This window comes from Myxine glutinosa, chromosome 3 (genome assembly GCF_964187855.1).
Source record: "Myxine glutinosa chromosome 3, kmMyxGlut1.1, whole genome shotgun sequence".
Lineage (NCBI taxonomy): Eukaryota > Metazoa > Chordata > Myxini > Myxiniformes > Myxinidae > Myxine > Myxine glutinosa.
The window spans coordinates 197,079,813-197,094,812 of NC_136263.1; the positions used below are offsets into that span (position 1 = coordinate 197,079,813).

A 15,000-nucleotide genomic window follows, 5' to 3' on the forward strand; every position below is an offset into this window, starting at 1 on the left:
TAGCGCTGGAGGTCGAAAATTATTGACCCCAAGGTCAAATGTTGAAATCCTTATTTTTTGAGTAACTTTGATCGGATCGTCTCCAAACTTCATGGGAATCTAGTATATGGTCCGGCGCTCAGCTGATTATTTTTTGGTGGCGATCGGCCTTGACCTTCATGGTTAGCGCTGGAGGTCGAAAATTATTGACCCCAAGGTCAAATTTTGAAATCGTAGGTACCATATCGAGTAATACCTCATATGAATGCCCTTGATGAGTGCTTCCCAGATCTGTAAACAGTTTGACGCTATGACGTCATTTGATGACGTCATGACGAAAAAACGGAATTTTCATGAAAAAATTATTTCCTCAGTTCTCATCAAAATCTTTCAATATTTCATGTGCGTTGGTCATGAAGACATACTATTCACCATACGAAATTATTAAGGTCAAGGTCAAAGGTCAAGGTCACTTGGCAAGATACGGTTCACCCTGTGGGTGACATATGTTCTTTGTTTTTTTGTTTGTTTGTGGTTAATCATTTTTTTTTCACGTTTAGATCACTCTGTAGACCACAGTTATTATTGGAAACTCCTGTAACTTCGCATATCAGAGTCCTATAGAGATACCCTTCAGCACACAAAATTTTGAAGGTCAAGGTCAAAGGTCAAGGTCACTTTGCGGTCAATCATGGAGGTCGACGAAACCCTTATTTTTTGAGTAACTTTGATCGGATCGTCTCCAAACTTCATGGGAATCTAGTATATGGTCCGGCGCTCAGCTGATTAGTTTTTGGTGGCGATCGGCCTTGACCTTCATGGTTAGCGCTGGAGGTCGAAAATTATTGACCCCAAGGTCAAATTACGAAACCCTTATTTTTTGAGTAACTTTGATCTTATGATCTCCAAACTTGGTGGGTATATAGGGTGTGGTATGGCGCTCAGTTGATTAGTTTTTGGTGTCGATCGGCCCTGACCTTCAAGGTCATTTTGAAGGTCATTCAATTTTGACCAAAAGGTAAAATTTTCAAGTTTCAGTTACCATATCGAGTAGTACCTCAAATTGAAGCCCTTGATGAGTGCTTCCCAGATCTGTAAACAGTTTGACGCTATGACGTCATTTGATGACGTCATGACGAAAAAACGGAATTTTCATGAAAAAATTATTTCCTCAGTTCTCATCAAAATCTTTCAATATTTCATGTGCGTTGGTCATGAAGACATACTATTCACCATACGAAATTATTAAGGTCAAGGTCAAATGGCAAGATACGGTTCACCCTGTGGGTGACATATGTTCTTTTGTTTGTTTTTTTGTTTGTGGTTAATCATTTTTTTTTCACGTTTAGATCACTCTGTAGACCACAGTTATTATTGGAAACTCCTGTAACTTCGCATATCAGAGTCCTATAGAGATACCCTTCAGCACACAAAATTTTGAAGGTCAAGGTCAAAGGTCAAGGTCACTTTGCGGTCAATCATGGAGTTCAACGAAACCCTTATTTTTTGAGTAACTTTGATCTTATGATCTCCAAACTTGGTGGGTATATAGGGTGTGGTATGGCGCTCAGCTGATTAGTTTTTGGTGTCGATCGGCCTTGACCTTCAAGGTCATTTTGAAGGTCATTCATTTGTTTGTGGTTAATCATTTTTTTTCACGTTTAGATCACTCTGTAGACCACAGTTATTATTGGAAACTCCTGTAACTTCGCATATCAGAGTCCTATAGAGATACCCTTCAGCACACAAAATTTTGAAGGTCAAGGTCAAAGGTCAAGGTCACTTTGTGGTCAATCATGGAGGTCGACGAAACACTAATTTTTTGAGTAACTTTGATCGGATCGTCTCCAAACTTCATGGGAATCTAGTATATGGTCCGGCGCTCAGCTGATTAGTTTTTGGTGGCGATCGGCCTTGACCTTCATGGTTAGCGCTGGAGGTCGAAAATTATTGACCCCAAGGTCAAATTTTGAAATCGTAGGTACCATATCGAGTAATACCTCATATGAATGCCCTTGATGAGTGCTTCCCAGATCTGTAAACAGTTTGACGCTATGACGTCATTTGATGACGTCATGACGAAAAAACGGAATTTTCATGAAAAAATTATTTCCTCAGTTCTCATCAAAATCTTTCAATATTTCATGTGCGTTGGTCATGAAGACATACTATTCACCATACGAAATTATTAAGGTCAAGGTCAAATGGCAAGATACGGTTCACCCTGTGGGTGACATATGTTCATTTACAGTTTCCATCTTACTCCTGCAGGCTGCATCTCCCTCCCCTGTGTTCACCCCTCCCTGCCCCATCCCTGTACCCTATCCTCCCTGTAATCTCATTTATCTTGACTGTGTCCGCAATGTAGGACGTCGACGTGTTTATATTTATTATATACACCGTACACCTCCACCACCAGGCTCGTTTCTGAACGACTAGCAAAGGACGGTTATCTGCATGAGGAAGAAGATTCACCAGAACGTGAGCAGACCGGAGAACAAGGTGGGGTAGCGATGTCTTCCCTTACAAGGTCGGGATTTGTCCTTCGTTGCATGTACTCATGTACTGTACAATGCCTTATCTAAGTTCGAATCCCTAAGTGGGCTAAAATCAAAATCCAGCTTAAATATCACTCTGCACTTACCTGTGTTTACACCATCGTGAGTCAAGACAACATTTACTTATTACTAATGCAAAAATGATGTGAAAAGATAAAGGTGGGTCAAAATTCCCAACAATGTACCCCTACCCTCCCCTCCCCTCCCCACTGCTCCCTCCTCTCTTCCCCCTCCCCACTCCTCCCTCCCTCCTCCCCCCTCCTCCCTTCTTCCTCCTCCCACCTCCCTTCCCCCTCCTCCCTTCCCCCTCCTCCATCCTCCCTCCCCCCATGCCCCCACCAATCTCCTCTTCTCCTTCTCTTTAATCCAACCGGTTAGCTCACCTGGAATGTAGTTCCGGGGAGCTGATGAGATGGCGCGCCGTCCGTCCGTCACTCTGTCCGTCCGTCACTCTGTCCGTCCGTCACTCTGTCCGTCCGTCACTCTGTCCTTCCGTCACTCTGTCCGTCAGTCCGTCACACCGTCCGTTCGTCACTCTGTCAGTCCGTCACACCGTCTGTCCGACACTCTGTCCGTCCATCACTCTGTCCGTCCATCACTCTGTCCATCCATCACTCTGTCAGTTCATAAACACTTGTAACTTCTCCAAAACTGCTGATGGGATTGTGACCAAACTTGGCAAAAATGATGTTTGGTATGCTGCAACGCAAGTTTGTTCATGGCATTAAAAAAAACGTGGTCTAAGGGGGTCTACCGGGGGTCAAAGTGGGTCCAGATTTGACCCCCCAAAATAGGAATGTGCTTTTTCCTCAGAAACGACACACACGATTTCCATGAAACTTGACCACAACCTACATCACCCGTTATGCACCAACGTTTGTTCAAGGAATTAATATAATTGAGGTCTACGGATGTCTACAGGGGGGTTTGAGCCCCCCCCCCCCCCAAAGTAGGTATTTGCTCTCTTCTCTAAAACTTTTTAAAATACCTTCAGTCAGTGTGGTATACCACTTTATTCTACCAGGTGAGCACCGAGGGGTATTGCCCCTATTTTTCTTGTGTGCATCAAAGTTAATTTATGTCCTCATCACAGCTATTTACAACAGGAATTGTAGTCATATAGTACAGAACAAGGAAACTTTTTGCCAGATGTACCAGCACACAATGTGCGTACTACTACTACTACTACTACTACTACTACTACTACTACTACTACGCCACGCCATTTTGCTGCTCCTCGAGCCGTGCTATTTTCGACATTTCCTTCTCATCCTCTTCCGTTTTCGTTTGTATTTTTGGTTTATTTGGGTTATTTGAACTGAGTTGGTTCATTTTGTTACTTTACTTTGACGTCCCGTTTGAGTTATTAGCCCTTTGTGTTCGGGCCTAGCCACGGCGTGCGGCCGCACCCGTGTGGGACTAGATTTGCTGCGCCCGATTTGTGGCGTATCACAAACTGTTTGACTTCCTTGTTTTTGCTTAATCACCCTTGACTTTCTGTGCTAAATTTGCATAGTTTTGGTGATTAAGCCGATAAGTTATTTGCTCAACGCGCGCGTTTGATTATGCTTTTGAGTTAATCATTAGCATACCGGTCCGGTCGTGCTAAAATAAGCAAAAGCTCGTGAACGAGCTCATTGATATTTTTTTTTCCATTTTCATTTGACGGGAAATATACCGTTAATAGTAATCATGCCTCTGGATGGTACATGGGCAAAAATGGCCGCTACTACCTCTGGTGCAGGTGGGAACCGCCCTGCCCACCCGTTTAAGGCGTTAACAAGGAAGCACGGGGTGAAATGCGAGTTGGGACAAATCACCCAAATAGAGGCCTATGTAAACGCACTCGCTAGTGTGGTTGATCCAGCAACGATAGTTGCAGCCTCGAAAATGTATGGACAAGCTGTGTTCTTTCTTAACTCAGAGGCTGCAGCAAACAAAGCCATTGAGAAAGGTATTAGTGTGGGAGGACTCTTTGTACAAGTCGAGCCACTCTCAAGTCTTGGTACAAGGATAATTATATCTAATATACCTCCTTACGTGCCTGACAATGTCGTGGTGCCTTTCCTGGAACGACTGGGAGTGTTGAGATCACCCATCAAGCCTGTGTCTTTGGGCTATCATGAGCCTCCCTACAACATGTCTGGTCTTTTAAAAGACAAGTATCCATTGAATTGGGAAAGGATGCTGAATGTGAGGGGTCGTTTGTTATTCCTTTTGACGGAAAGAATTACAGGGTGTTTTATATGACAAACGAACCCCGTTGTTTTGTATGCAAAGCGAAGGATCACAGGAGAGCAGACTGCCCCACTATCATTAAAGAGGTTGCAGCTCCTCAACGTCCAGATCAGCCTCGAGAGGATCCCAGCGTCACTGAAGGTAACCTAAGAGAGGCGGTTGCTCCTTTGTGCTCGAGGGCAGTGAACCCTCAAGAAAGTTCTATACCAGCTTCTCATCCCAACTCTTCCGCTGCAATAAATCAATGGCAGGCAGTGGGAGCAGGGAAGGCAAAGAGAGCACAGAAGAGGAAATCAGAACCCGCAGAGGATGGGACCACGGAACACCCTGGTACAATTGAGGATGACACGGGAAGTAATGTGTCAAAGGGATTTGTAAAGCCTAGTATTCTGAAGGAGAAAAGAGTGGTAACCCAATCTGAAGAAATGGAAGAAGAAGAAGAAGAGGAAACTATTCATCAAACGACAGGATATGGAGAGTCTTCTCTCTCAGATCCACCCAAAGACAGTTTGAAGAATGAACAGGAAGGGAGACCGTCAGGTAGTAAACCCAGCACGGTAAAGACAAACAACCTAGAGGTATCTGACTTGACAGGGCCAAACGATACTGTGATGTTGGCTCCTGAGAAAATGCATCCAATAATAACTGCAACAAAAAACCACCTTTAGAGGCCATTTTTCCCCGCAAAGCGGGGGTTGGCCTTTTTCGGGGACCGTGGTTGTTGTTTTTCGGTCCCCTTTTTGAAGCAATGTTTTACGGCCGGATGCCCTTCCTGCCGTCAACCCTTTTTGTCGCCTTTTACGACAAACAGGGAATTACCAGTGAACTGGTACTCAATAACCAGGAATAACAACTGCAACGAAGCTTCAAAATAAACCAGGGATTGAAACATCTACAAGAGCAGTTCTGAACCGAAGCATTAACACCGAAGTTTCAAAGGATTCTGAAGTAGCATTCATCGGTGGGACAGACAGAGAGAGGGAACCAGACACACAAGCATCAATAAAGTTGCTGGCACTGAAAGACATCTCAGGTGATGTCACTTCACTCACTGTTGGTGCAGAAAGGGGAATAGTTCAGCACATCTCTATTTTACGACCCCAAAAGGTTGGATCTCCTATACCAACTGAGGAGGCGGCGGCATCCATTCCCACAGGTGAAGCAACGTCCGCCGCATCAGAGCCAAAGGAGCGTTCCTCTGCGCCAGAAGATTATGCCAAGTCAGCCTTGAGAGACGACATGGCAGAAGACTTGACACATTGTACAAGTACACCAAAGGAGAAGGATCTTGAACCTCCAGACAGCGATGATGAGGAAAGTATTGGTGATGGGGAAGACTATCAAGGGTCACTGACTGGTGTAGAGACAGACCTACCTGCAGGACGCCATTCCTGCATTCCCAGCCAGGAGATACTCGAGTTGCTGGAACAAAGCTTGCATAGCAGGAAGAAAGTGGAAAATGCGCTGAAACGGTGGAAAGATTATGACTTGCTAGTGCATTCCTTGTATGCACGAAGGAGAGAGGGACATAAAACAAGGACTTCAGGCTCGGCCGAACAAGCCCGAGTCAGGAAGTTTCTAGCAAAGTTGTTGAGTTACGGGCCTGAATATAAATTCGATTAGGAGGATGAATTTCACAGAAACAAAACTCTCAATACAATAATGACATCAAACTTACGAATAGGATCATTGAATGTCAATGGCTGTAAGGATGCATTCCGTGTGCACCAGGTATTGTCATTCTGTGTGAAGGAAAAACTTGAAGTAACCTTTTTGCAGGAAACCCACACGACCCCAGAGGCTGCATCCCGATGGGAAAACCAATGGGAAGACTTGGCCTTTTTCAGTCACCTAACGGACACATCTTGTGGAGTGGCTACCCTCTTTTCACCAAAGAGGAAACCTGAAATATTTGTCGTAAAGGAAGCCAGTGTGGGGCGGTTGATACATATAAAAGCAAAGTTTGAAGAATTTGTTGTCAATTTCGTCAACATTTATGCACCTTGTGTCGGAGTTGCAAGGGGGATTTTCTTCAACCGGTTGCAGAGATTCATGCTCACCTTGCCTGGTGAAGTGTGTGTAATTCTTGGAGGAGACTTTAATTGCACTCTAAACCCCTCCCTTGATCGAATAGGTCAGGAGCCGCATAATCCCTCTGTAATAACATTACAACAAACCATAACACTGTTAAACTTGAGGGATACTTGGCACATACAACACCCCACAGACAGAACATTCACGTATACGAGTATCAGAGGTGGTCATATATCACAATCCCGGCTCGATAGAATTTACGTGTCTCACCGTTGGTGTAAGATTGTCAGTGACTCCGGCATAAAAGTTGCCCATTTCACAGATCACAACTTGGCCTGGATTAAGTTTTCCCTGGCGGAAACAAGGCGAGGCCCTGGCTTGTGGCACCTGAACAATGCTTTAAGTCAGGATGAAGCCTTTTTGTCAATATTTTTGAATTTTTGGCAAGCCTGGAGGAATAAAAAAGGAGATTTTTGCTCACTTGGATTCTGGTGGGATGTAGGCAAGGTACGATTGAAATTGCTGTCAGGAATACTCATATGGTTCGAGCAAAACACTTGGGTTAGGGATCAAAAGACTGGAAGAGGAACTGCTGCACCTTGAGAAGCACCTGGCCACACTTACCTCGACTGAACTGCAGGCATACCAAGAAAAAAAGAGCACCCTTAAAGCATGTAGTCGTGTGAAGGCACGAGGGGCGTATGTGCGCTCTCATTTGCAGTTTATTTCTGAGGATGAATATGTCCTGAAATATCTCAAAGGGGTGGAAAAATGCAAAGGTCAATTCAGGACTATAGCGAGTGTTCTCGCAGAAGATGGTCTCTTGCTCAATGGCTCTGAGGGTGTTCAAAAACGAATTAGAGACTTTTACGCTCAGCTGTATTCGGGTAAGAGCACAGATGCAGGTGCAGGTGGCACTTTGTGGAGTAGTCTTCCTGAAGCCTCTGTAGAAGACCGGGAGCAGCTGGAGACTCCAGTATCTCTGGAAGAATTGAAAACCGCCCTGCACAGCCTATCAAGAGATAAAGCCCCTGGCATGGATGGCTTATCATGTGAATTCTATACAAAAGTATGGGACTTGGTTGGACCTGATTACCTAAGCGTAGCTCAGGAAGCATGTGATACAGGTATAATGCCCCTTTCTTGGCGTCGAGCGATGCTGGTCTTGATTCCCAAGGAGGGTGACTTGAGAGACTTGAAGAATTACCGCCCTGTGTCTCTGCTGTGTGTGGATTATAAGGTCATGGCTAAAATGTTGTCACTCCGTCTCGGACCAGTCCTGACAAAATTAGTCAGCCCGGACCAATCTTATGCCATTCCAGGCAGGACAATACATGACAACATATCCCTTGTCAGAGACCTGATACAGTATGCGGACATGACTCGGACTCAAGTCGGATTTCTTTCCTTGGATCAGGAGAAAGCCTTTGACCAGATGAGCCACGAGTATCTGTTTGAAACCTTGCTAACATTTGGGTTGGGGAGGAGATTTGTAGGCATGATTCAGACGTTGTACATGTCGGCAGAATGCCTAGTCAAAGTCAACGGTTTCTTGCTCGCGCCCTTTCCATTTGAGAGAGGAATAAGACAAGGATGTCCCCTGTCCGGCCAATTATATTCCCTATGTATCGAACCCTTCCTTTGTTTGATGAGAAGAAGGCTAACTGGCATTGTGGTGCCACAACAGGGTCAACCTCAAACTTTCTGCATATGCAGATGATGTTCTCGTGTTTGCCAGTAATGCAAGGGATATGTAAATAGTTTATGATTGTCAGCAGGTCTATTCAGCAGCATCGTCTGCTACAATCAATTGGAGGAAAAGCTCGGGGCTTCTAATTGGACAAATGCAGGTAAAGGAGTCACCAACACTTTTTCAGAAATTGACATGGAGTCGCAATGAGCTCAAATATTTGGGGGTGCACTTATCCACTTCCCATGGGTCCTCACCACTCATTAACTGGAACACTTTAGGGGACAAGATCGAAGCAAAGTTGAGAGACTGGAGTGGACTACAAAAAGTCCTGTCTCTGAGGGGAAAAACACTCCTTATTAAACAGTTTATAATTCCGAAGTTAGTATACAGGCTCTCTTGCATAAGCACTCCAGAGGAGTTTCTGGTTAAGATGCAGAGGAAGCTACTGGACTACTTTTGGAATGGTAAACACTGGGTTTCCCTGGGCATTCTGAGCTTGCCTTTTTCAGAAGGTGGACAGTCTTTTCCCTGCCTTCGAAGCCACTACCACACATCCAGGCTGAAGGCCATACAACGTTACCTACATGTGAACCCTGCACCGCAATGGTGCTCACTGGCATCATACTTCTTCAGCAAAGTGCTCAATCTTGGGTACAAAAGGAATCTTTTCATCATTACATCTCGGAGCCTGTCTGGTGCTACATCGCCTCTTTTTTATCAAGAAATGCTGAAGGCTTGGAATGTAGTCGACGTGCAAAGAACAGTTCCTTATCCAGGCAAGGACCTGTTAGAAGAACCGCTCATTCTCAACCCTCTTCTACAGGGCCCAACTCTGGCTTCCTTTTCAGTAAGAAGGAGCCTCTTAGCTGGTAGCATATCCACAGTGGGAGACCTTCTGAACGATGGTAAGAGAACGCTTTTACCCAAGGAACTCGCAGCGAAAATGGGCCTGAGGACAATCAGGATCCCGTCCAGGATACTTGAAGAGGTCAAAAGCTCCTTGCCTCCTGATTGTCTGGAATATCTAGAGAATCCCAAAGAGGGTGATGGATTTGGACAGATGTCCATTGGTAACTCCATGGATTTTAAAATCCGACCACAATGTTGCGAGCTCTCTCAGCCAATACCTGCAAACAATATGAGTAAGACCCCTGGCACAGTGGAAATGTCGTTCTGTGGGCTATCAAGGAAAAATATATACCTGCTAGTGATCCACTCGCTCCATTATATAGCTCTTGCAACCCGACTGGATACTCCCTGGCGTGAGATTCTTCCACTTCCTTCGACGGTTCATCCACGTTGGGATTCACTCTATCTCTACCAAACGCCAAGAATGATGGCAGACTTAAGTTGGAGGTTGCTACATGGTGCACTGAGCTCTGGATCTATGATGCGGCACTTCACTAACGTCTCAGAGGATTGCTGCTTTTGTGGTGAAAGGGAAACTATATTTCACATATACCTTCAATGCCACCGTCTTGAACCAGTGTTCTTACAGATGAAAAATCTTCTCTTGCGCTTCTGGCTTCACTTCTCTCCAACACTTTTTATCATCGGGCACCCGGTAAAGAAACTAAGCAAGTCATGAGATCTCCTTGTTAACTTTATTTTAGCCTGTGCAAAAATGGCAATATATAAAACCAGGAAGGCAAAAATTGAGAAAGATGTGGTGGAACACAGTTCTGTATGTCTTAAGGGCTTAATACGCTCACGCATTATTTCGGAGTACAAGGCGGCAGAATATAGTAACACTGTTCAAAAGTTTAAGGAAACCTGGACTATAAATGATGCACTTTGTACGGTCTCCCCACAAGATACTTTGCTCTTATTTGTAGAAATGTGTTATTTGGCATTCTTTTTTTTGGTGTTCTTTGGCGTTCTTTTTGGGTGTTCTTTGGCGTTCTTTTACCTTCCCCTTATCTGTCTTTGTAGTGCTTTCTCTTCAAAATGCTCTATCTTGTCGACTGTAGTTCAAACCATGGACTTGCAGAGATGAGGAATTGAGCGACATTAAACTGGGAACATATGTTTGCCTGAGCTTGCATGAGCTCTGAACGCAAATCTCTGCAACCTTTCCAACAAAAGCACTACTACTACTATTACTACTGCTACTACTATTACTACTGCTACTACTATTACTAATACTATTACTACTATTACTATTACTACTACTACTACTATTACTACCACTACTATTGCTACTATTGCTACTACTACTACTACTACTATTACTACTATTACTACTATTACTACTACTACTACTACTACTACTACTACGTTAACGGCCTCAATTATTCCCAGCTTCTTGTGGGGTCAAAGCCTGGTGTTGGCTTAACGGTCAAGGTGGCTGGCTACAGATCTTTGGGTCTTCAGTTCGAGCCCCTGTCCTGCCGTTGAATTAACAACAGGTGGGTGGACTCAGCCTGTCATCCTTCCGAGGTCAGCAAACGGAGTACCAGCTTACTGGGAAGAATGAGCCATTCAAATATCCTATGTCGTAGTGGTGACCCTTCCAGGATTGTGTCCAATAGCCTATGAAACTGCTTTGGCAGCCATATGCATCTGAAGATGAAAAAGGAGTGGTCTTCTTTTTGTGCGGTCAGCCGTGGAACGTTTTTGGAAACAGTCCGAACTGGATCTTTGATATCCACACCGTGAATGCATAGGGGACAGCCGGATTTATGTTTGGAGTTTGCACACCTTTTATGCCCTCTTCCGGCATTGCACCAGAGCAGCAGTTTTATTCGGATGTGACACCACTGGCGACAAGATCCACGACCACACAGCTCAGAGGCAAGTACACCACCGAATGAGCTATCCTGCCATCCCTGGTGGTCCAGTTCCAGTGCTTAAATTTGTCTTCCTTTTGGTACCCGGAATGAATCCACCCTCACCTTAACAAAACACCGGAACACTGATGGAAAGATTGTTCTGTTGAAAGGGTGATGAATCTGTCTTGCAAAGAAGTTTCATAATATTTACTGAACTTGATACATTCAAGCACAATGAAAGGAGTTTGAACTTCAACATTTTTTGTGGCATAATTACCATTGAGTGAAATACTTATCCCTCCCTCCATTCCCCATCTCCCACCCATTTACAGATGTCCACAGCATGGATGCCCACTCTACCAAGCGACACAAACGGAAGCTCCAAGCCTCAGACTTCAGCCTATCGCTGGACCAAAGCGAATGCGCTGTACTGTCTGATGTGGAAACTCCGGACGACTTGGATTTTGACGTGGATGACTTGGACACACCAAACGAGGCAGAATCCATTGATTATGCACATAGCACAGAGCTCGAGTGGGAGAGTAAGTCCATCACCTGCCATGGGGAAATGCCCTTCACACACAGCAATGCTACCACACCTCTCAAACTCATCAGTGCCCCCTCAACTAATCAACATTACACGCATTGGTCAACACCACATTCATTTAAATAGATCGCAATCGTTCATATTACCGAGTATTCATCAGTGTTACTTGAACCCACCTAATTGAGATACTAGGCTGGCAGGGTGGGCTCGAGGTTTGCACACTCACCTCTAAGCTGTCTCGCCTGGGTTTGAATCCTGAACCAGCTACAAACTGCCATCGTGGTGTTTCACAGGCGGGGTCATTCATCAATGTGTGTGTACCTCCGATGGATGGTAAACTGGACGTCCCATGTGCCGTAATTTGTTGGTGGACGTTAAAGATCCCATGATGTCCATCGTGAAGAATGAATAAGCGAGCTGTCGCTGGCACCATGGCCAAATTCCAAATTTCTGCCCTAACTACTGCTGGGAAGGCAATGGCAAACCACCCAATATAACCCTTGCCAAGAAATGCTTCGGCAGCACCGACCCTCTATAACAGAGTATGTTACATCAGAAAACTAGAAGGGCACTCGGAGGAGTCCACACCTCCGCCAGGCTGAACAGTTTGTTTTGTATCCACTGATAGGCCGGATCTGAATTCAGACCTGAAACAAAATCTAATCGGCTTGTTATTGTCACCTAACCAACTTGTCCACCAAGTTTAGTCATAACTCGTCAATAACCTTTTGAGATATCGTGCTATGTATCGGTTTTAACCCTATCACTCAATGGTGAAGAATCACTTAGAAATTAAATAATTATTGTATCCGAATCCATAATCATATCTTCACCAAAATCTCATCTATTTGTCCTTGTCAGACATCCAACTTCTCCAACAAGTTTCGTCCAAATCCGTCCACAACTTTTTGAGATATCCTGATATTTATCGCTTTTGGTCCCATCTCCCAATGGTGAAGAATCACTTTAAAAATTCTAATAACCGGATCCGAATCACCAAAATCTAATCATTTCATCCTTGTCACATTCACTATCTCTCTGCCAAATGTCCTCCGAATCAGTCTATATCTTTTTGAGATATCTTGTTCACAAACAGACAGACAAACAAGAAGACGTCATGCAGAGCACGATATAAAATGGCGATTTTAGAAATTTGACCTCCAGATGACATTTCACCTCACAATCAGACATTTCACCTCAAAATCAATAGGCTTCTCAGATGTGACGACCTCTACAACTTGAAGTTTTGTGACAATCGGTTTAGAATTGTGACCTGCAGGCCGGTGACAAACAAACAGACAAATGAAAAATCGGTCAGAGACCGAGGACTTGCCGGAATGTACTTTTTATCGGCCATTTTGGACAAATATGGCGGCCAAACCACGTGACCGATGACGTCATCATTATTCGTTTTCTAAACTAATTTATTCCTTGATGATGCTCAAGAAATTTCATCTTGATCGGATGAAGTTTTGTACTTGTCGAATTATGATGTCATAATGGAGGCACCTATGACATCATCATTAGCATATTTTATTCCCCATGGAGAGTTCTTTACAATGAGCCATGTCTCCATTTTTTCGATTCAGCACTTTCGGAGATATGGAGGTGCAAAGCTTTTCCGTTTTTCCAAGATGGCGGCAGAACCACGTGACTGATGACATCATTATTTTTTTTCTCCACCAGTTTATGCCGACATGGCGCTCAAGAAATTGCATCTTGATCGGATGAAGTTTTGTACTTGTCGAATTATGACGTCATAATGGAGGCACCAATGATATCATCATTAACATATTTTATTCCCCATGGAGATTTCTTTACAATGAGCCATGTCTCAATTTTTTTTATTCAGCACTTTTGAAGATATAGAGGTGCAAAGTTTTTCCAAGATGGCGGCCAAACCACGTGACCGATGACGTCATCATTAAAAAAATTCTCCCAGTTTATGCCGTCATGTCGCTCAAGAAATTGCATCTTGATTGGATGAAGTTTTGTACTTGTCGAATTATGATGTCATAATGGAGCCCTTGGGCCGAGAGAGTTAAAATTGGGCACAGTCTATTCCAGGGCAAGACAAATATGGCGTATGACGTAATATGACGTAAAGTATGGCGATTCTATGTGCAACGATGTAGACGTAGTACTGCGCACAAACAGACAAACCAACCAATCAACGATTCCGGCAAGTAACAAACAGACAAACAAGAAGACGTCATGCGGCGCTCGATACTTGCAAAATCCCCCCCCCCCCCCCCAAAAAGTTTTCCAAATGATACAGCAAATTGATATTGTCCATTTCATCAAGATTAAAATTGACGATCTTGACCAAGCTCGGGTCAACAGGATGAAAAGCGACGATTTTTCAGATGAAAAATGATTATTTTAGAATTTTGACTTTTTGACCTCAAAAATAGTTGGTTTCCCAATTCAGTGAGGCAATATACAAATGCTGTTCTATTTTCAAGTCAATCGGTTGAAAATTGATGGGTTTTCAGATGAAAATTGATGATTTTGAAAATGTGACCTTGAGTTGACCTTTGACCTTTTGACCTCAAAAATAGATCATTTCCCAATTTAGTGACTCCATATACAAATGCTATTCAATTTTCAAGTCAATCAGATTTAAAATGGCGATTTTAGAAATTTGACCTCCAGATGACCGCAAAATCCTCAAAATCCTGTTGGATGAAGTCCTGACCTCAAAATCAATAGACTTCTCAATTGGGACGACCTATACAACTTGGTCAAGTTTTGTGACGATCGGTTTAGAATTGTGTCCTGCAGGCCGGTGACAAACAAACAGGCAGGCAGACAGACAGAACCACAAACGCAACCGACCAATATACTTGAAAAATCTTCGATTTTGCAAGTAACAAACAGACAAACAAGTACAGATACATTCAAAGTACACCGCCCCATGCCAAATAATTAAATATGCTGCAGCGCGGCATTGCCGGGGCGCCGGAGGCGCCCGGCAATACCGCAGTGCAGCTCATTGAGGCTGCATTGGGAGGGAGAGGTGTACACTAATTGATTGATTAATTGTATAATTAAAATCAATAAAAGGTTATCACAAAATATTTTCATAATCAATTGGCTAATCGCATAACTAAACCACTAGTGCTTCATCCGAAGATGTATCTTTTAGAAATTTAATTAAATAAGTCATTTATAAAAAAT

At 43.8% G+C, this 15,000-nt stretch overlaps 1 protein-coding gene and 1 long non-coding RNA gene across 2 annotated transcripts in view; both read left to right on the forward strand.

Moving 5' to 3' along the window:
* The window catches only part of LOC137424091 (uncharacterized), a 29,129-nt gene that overhangs the window by 1,159 nt on the left and 12,970 nt on the right, over positions 1-15,000 (forward strand). Inside the window, exons 2-3 of the mRNA XM_078774970.1 lie at positions 2,399-2,481; positions 11,606-11,815. Of these exons, the coding sequence (XP_078631096.1) occupies positions 11,617-11,815 (199 nt within the window). The 5' untranslated portion in view covers positions 2,399-2,481; positions 11,606-11,616. The remainder of the gene's footprint in view (positions 1-2,398; positions 2,482-11,605; positions 11,816-15,000) is intronic.
* LOC144891398 (uncharacterized) overlaps positions 2,439-15,000 on the forward strand; it is a 68,552-nt gene continuing 55,990 nt past the window's right edge. The window contains exon 1 of the long non-coding RNA XR_013622930.1: positions 2,439-2,509. This is a non-coding gene — a long non-coding RNA (uncharacterized LOC144891398). The remainder of the gene's footprint in view (positions 2,510-15,000) is intronic.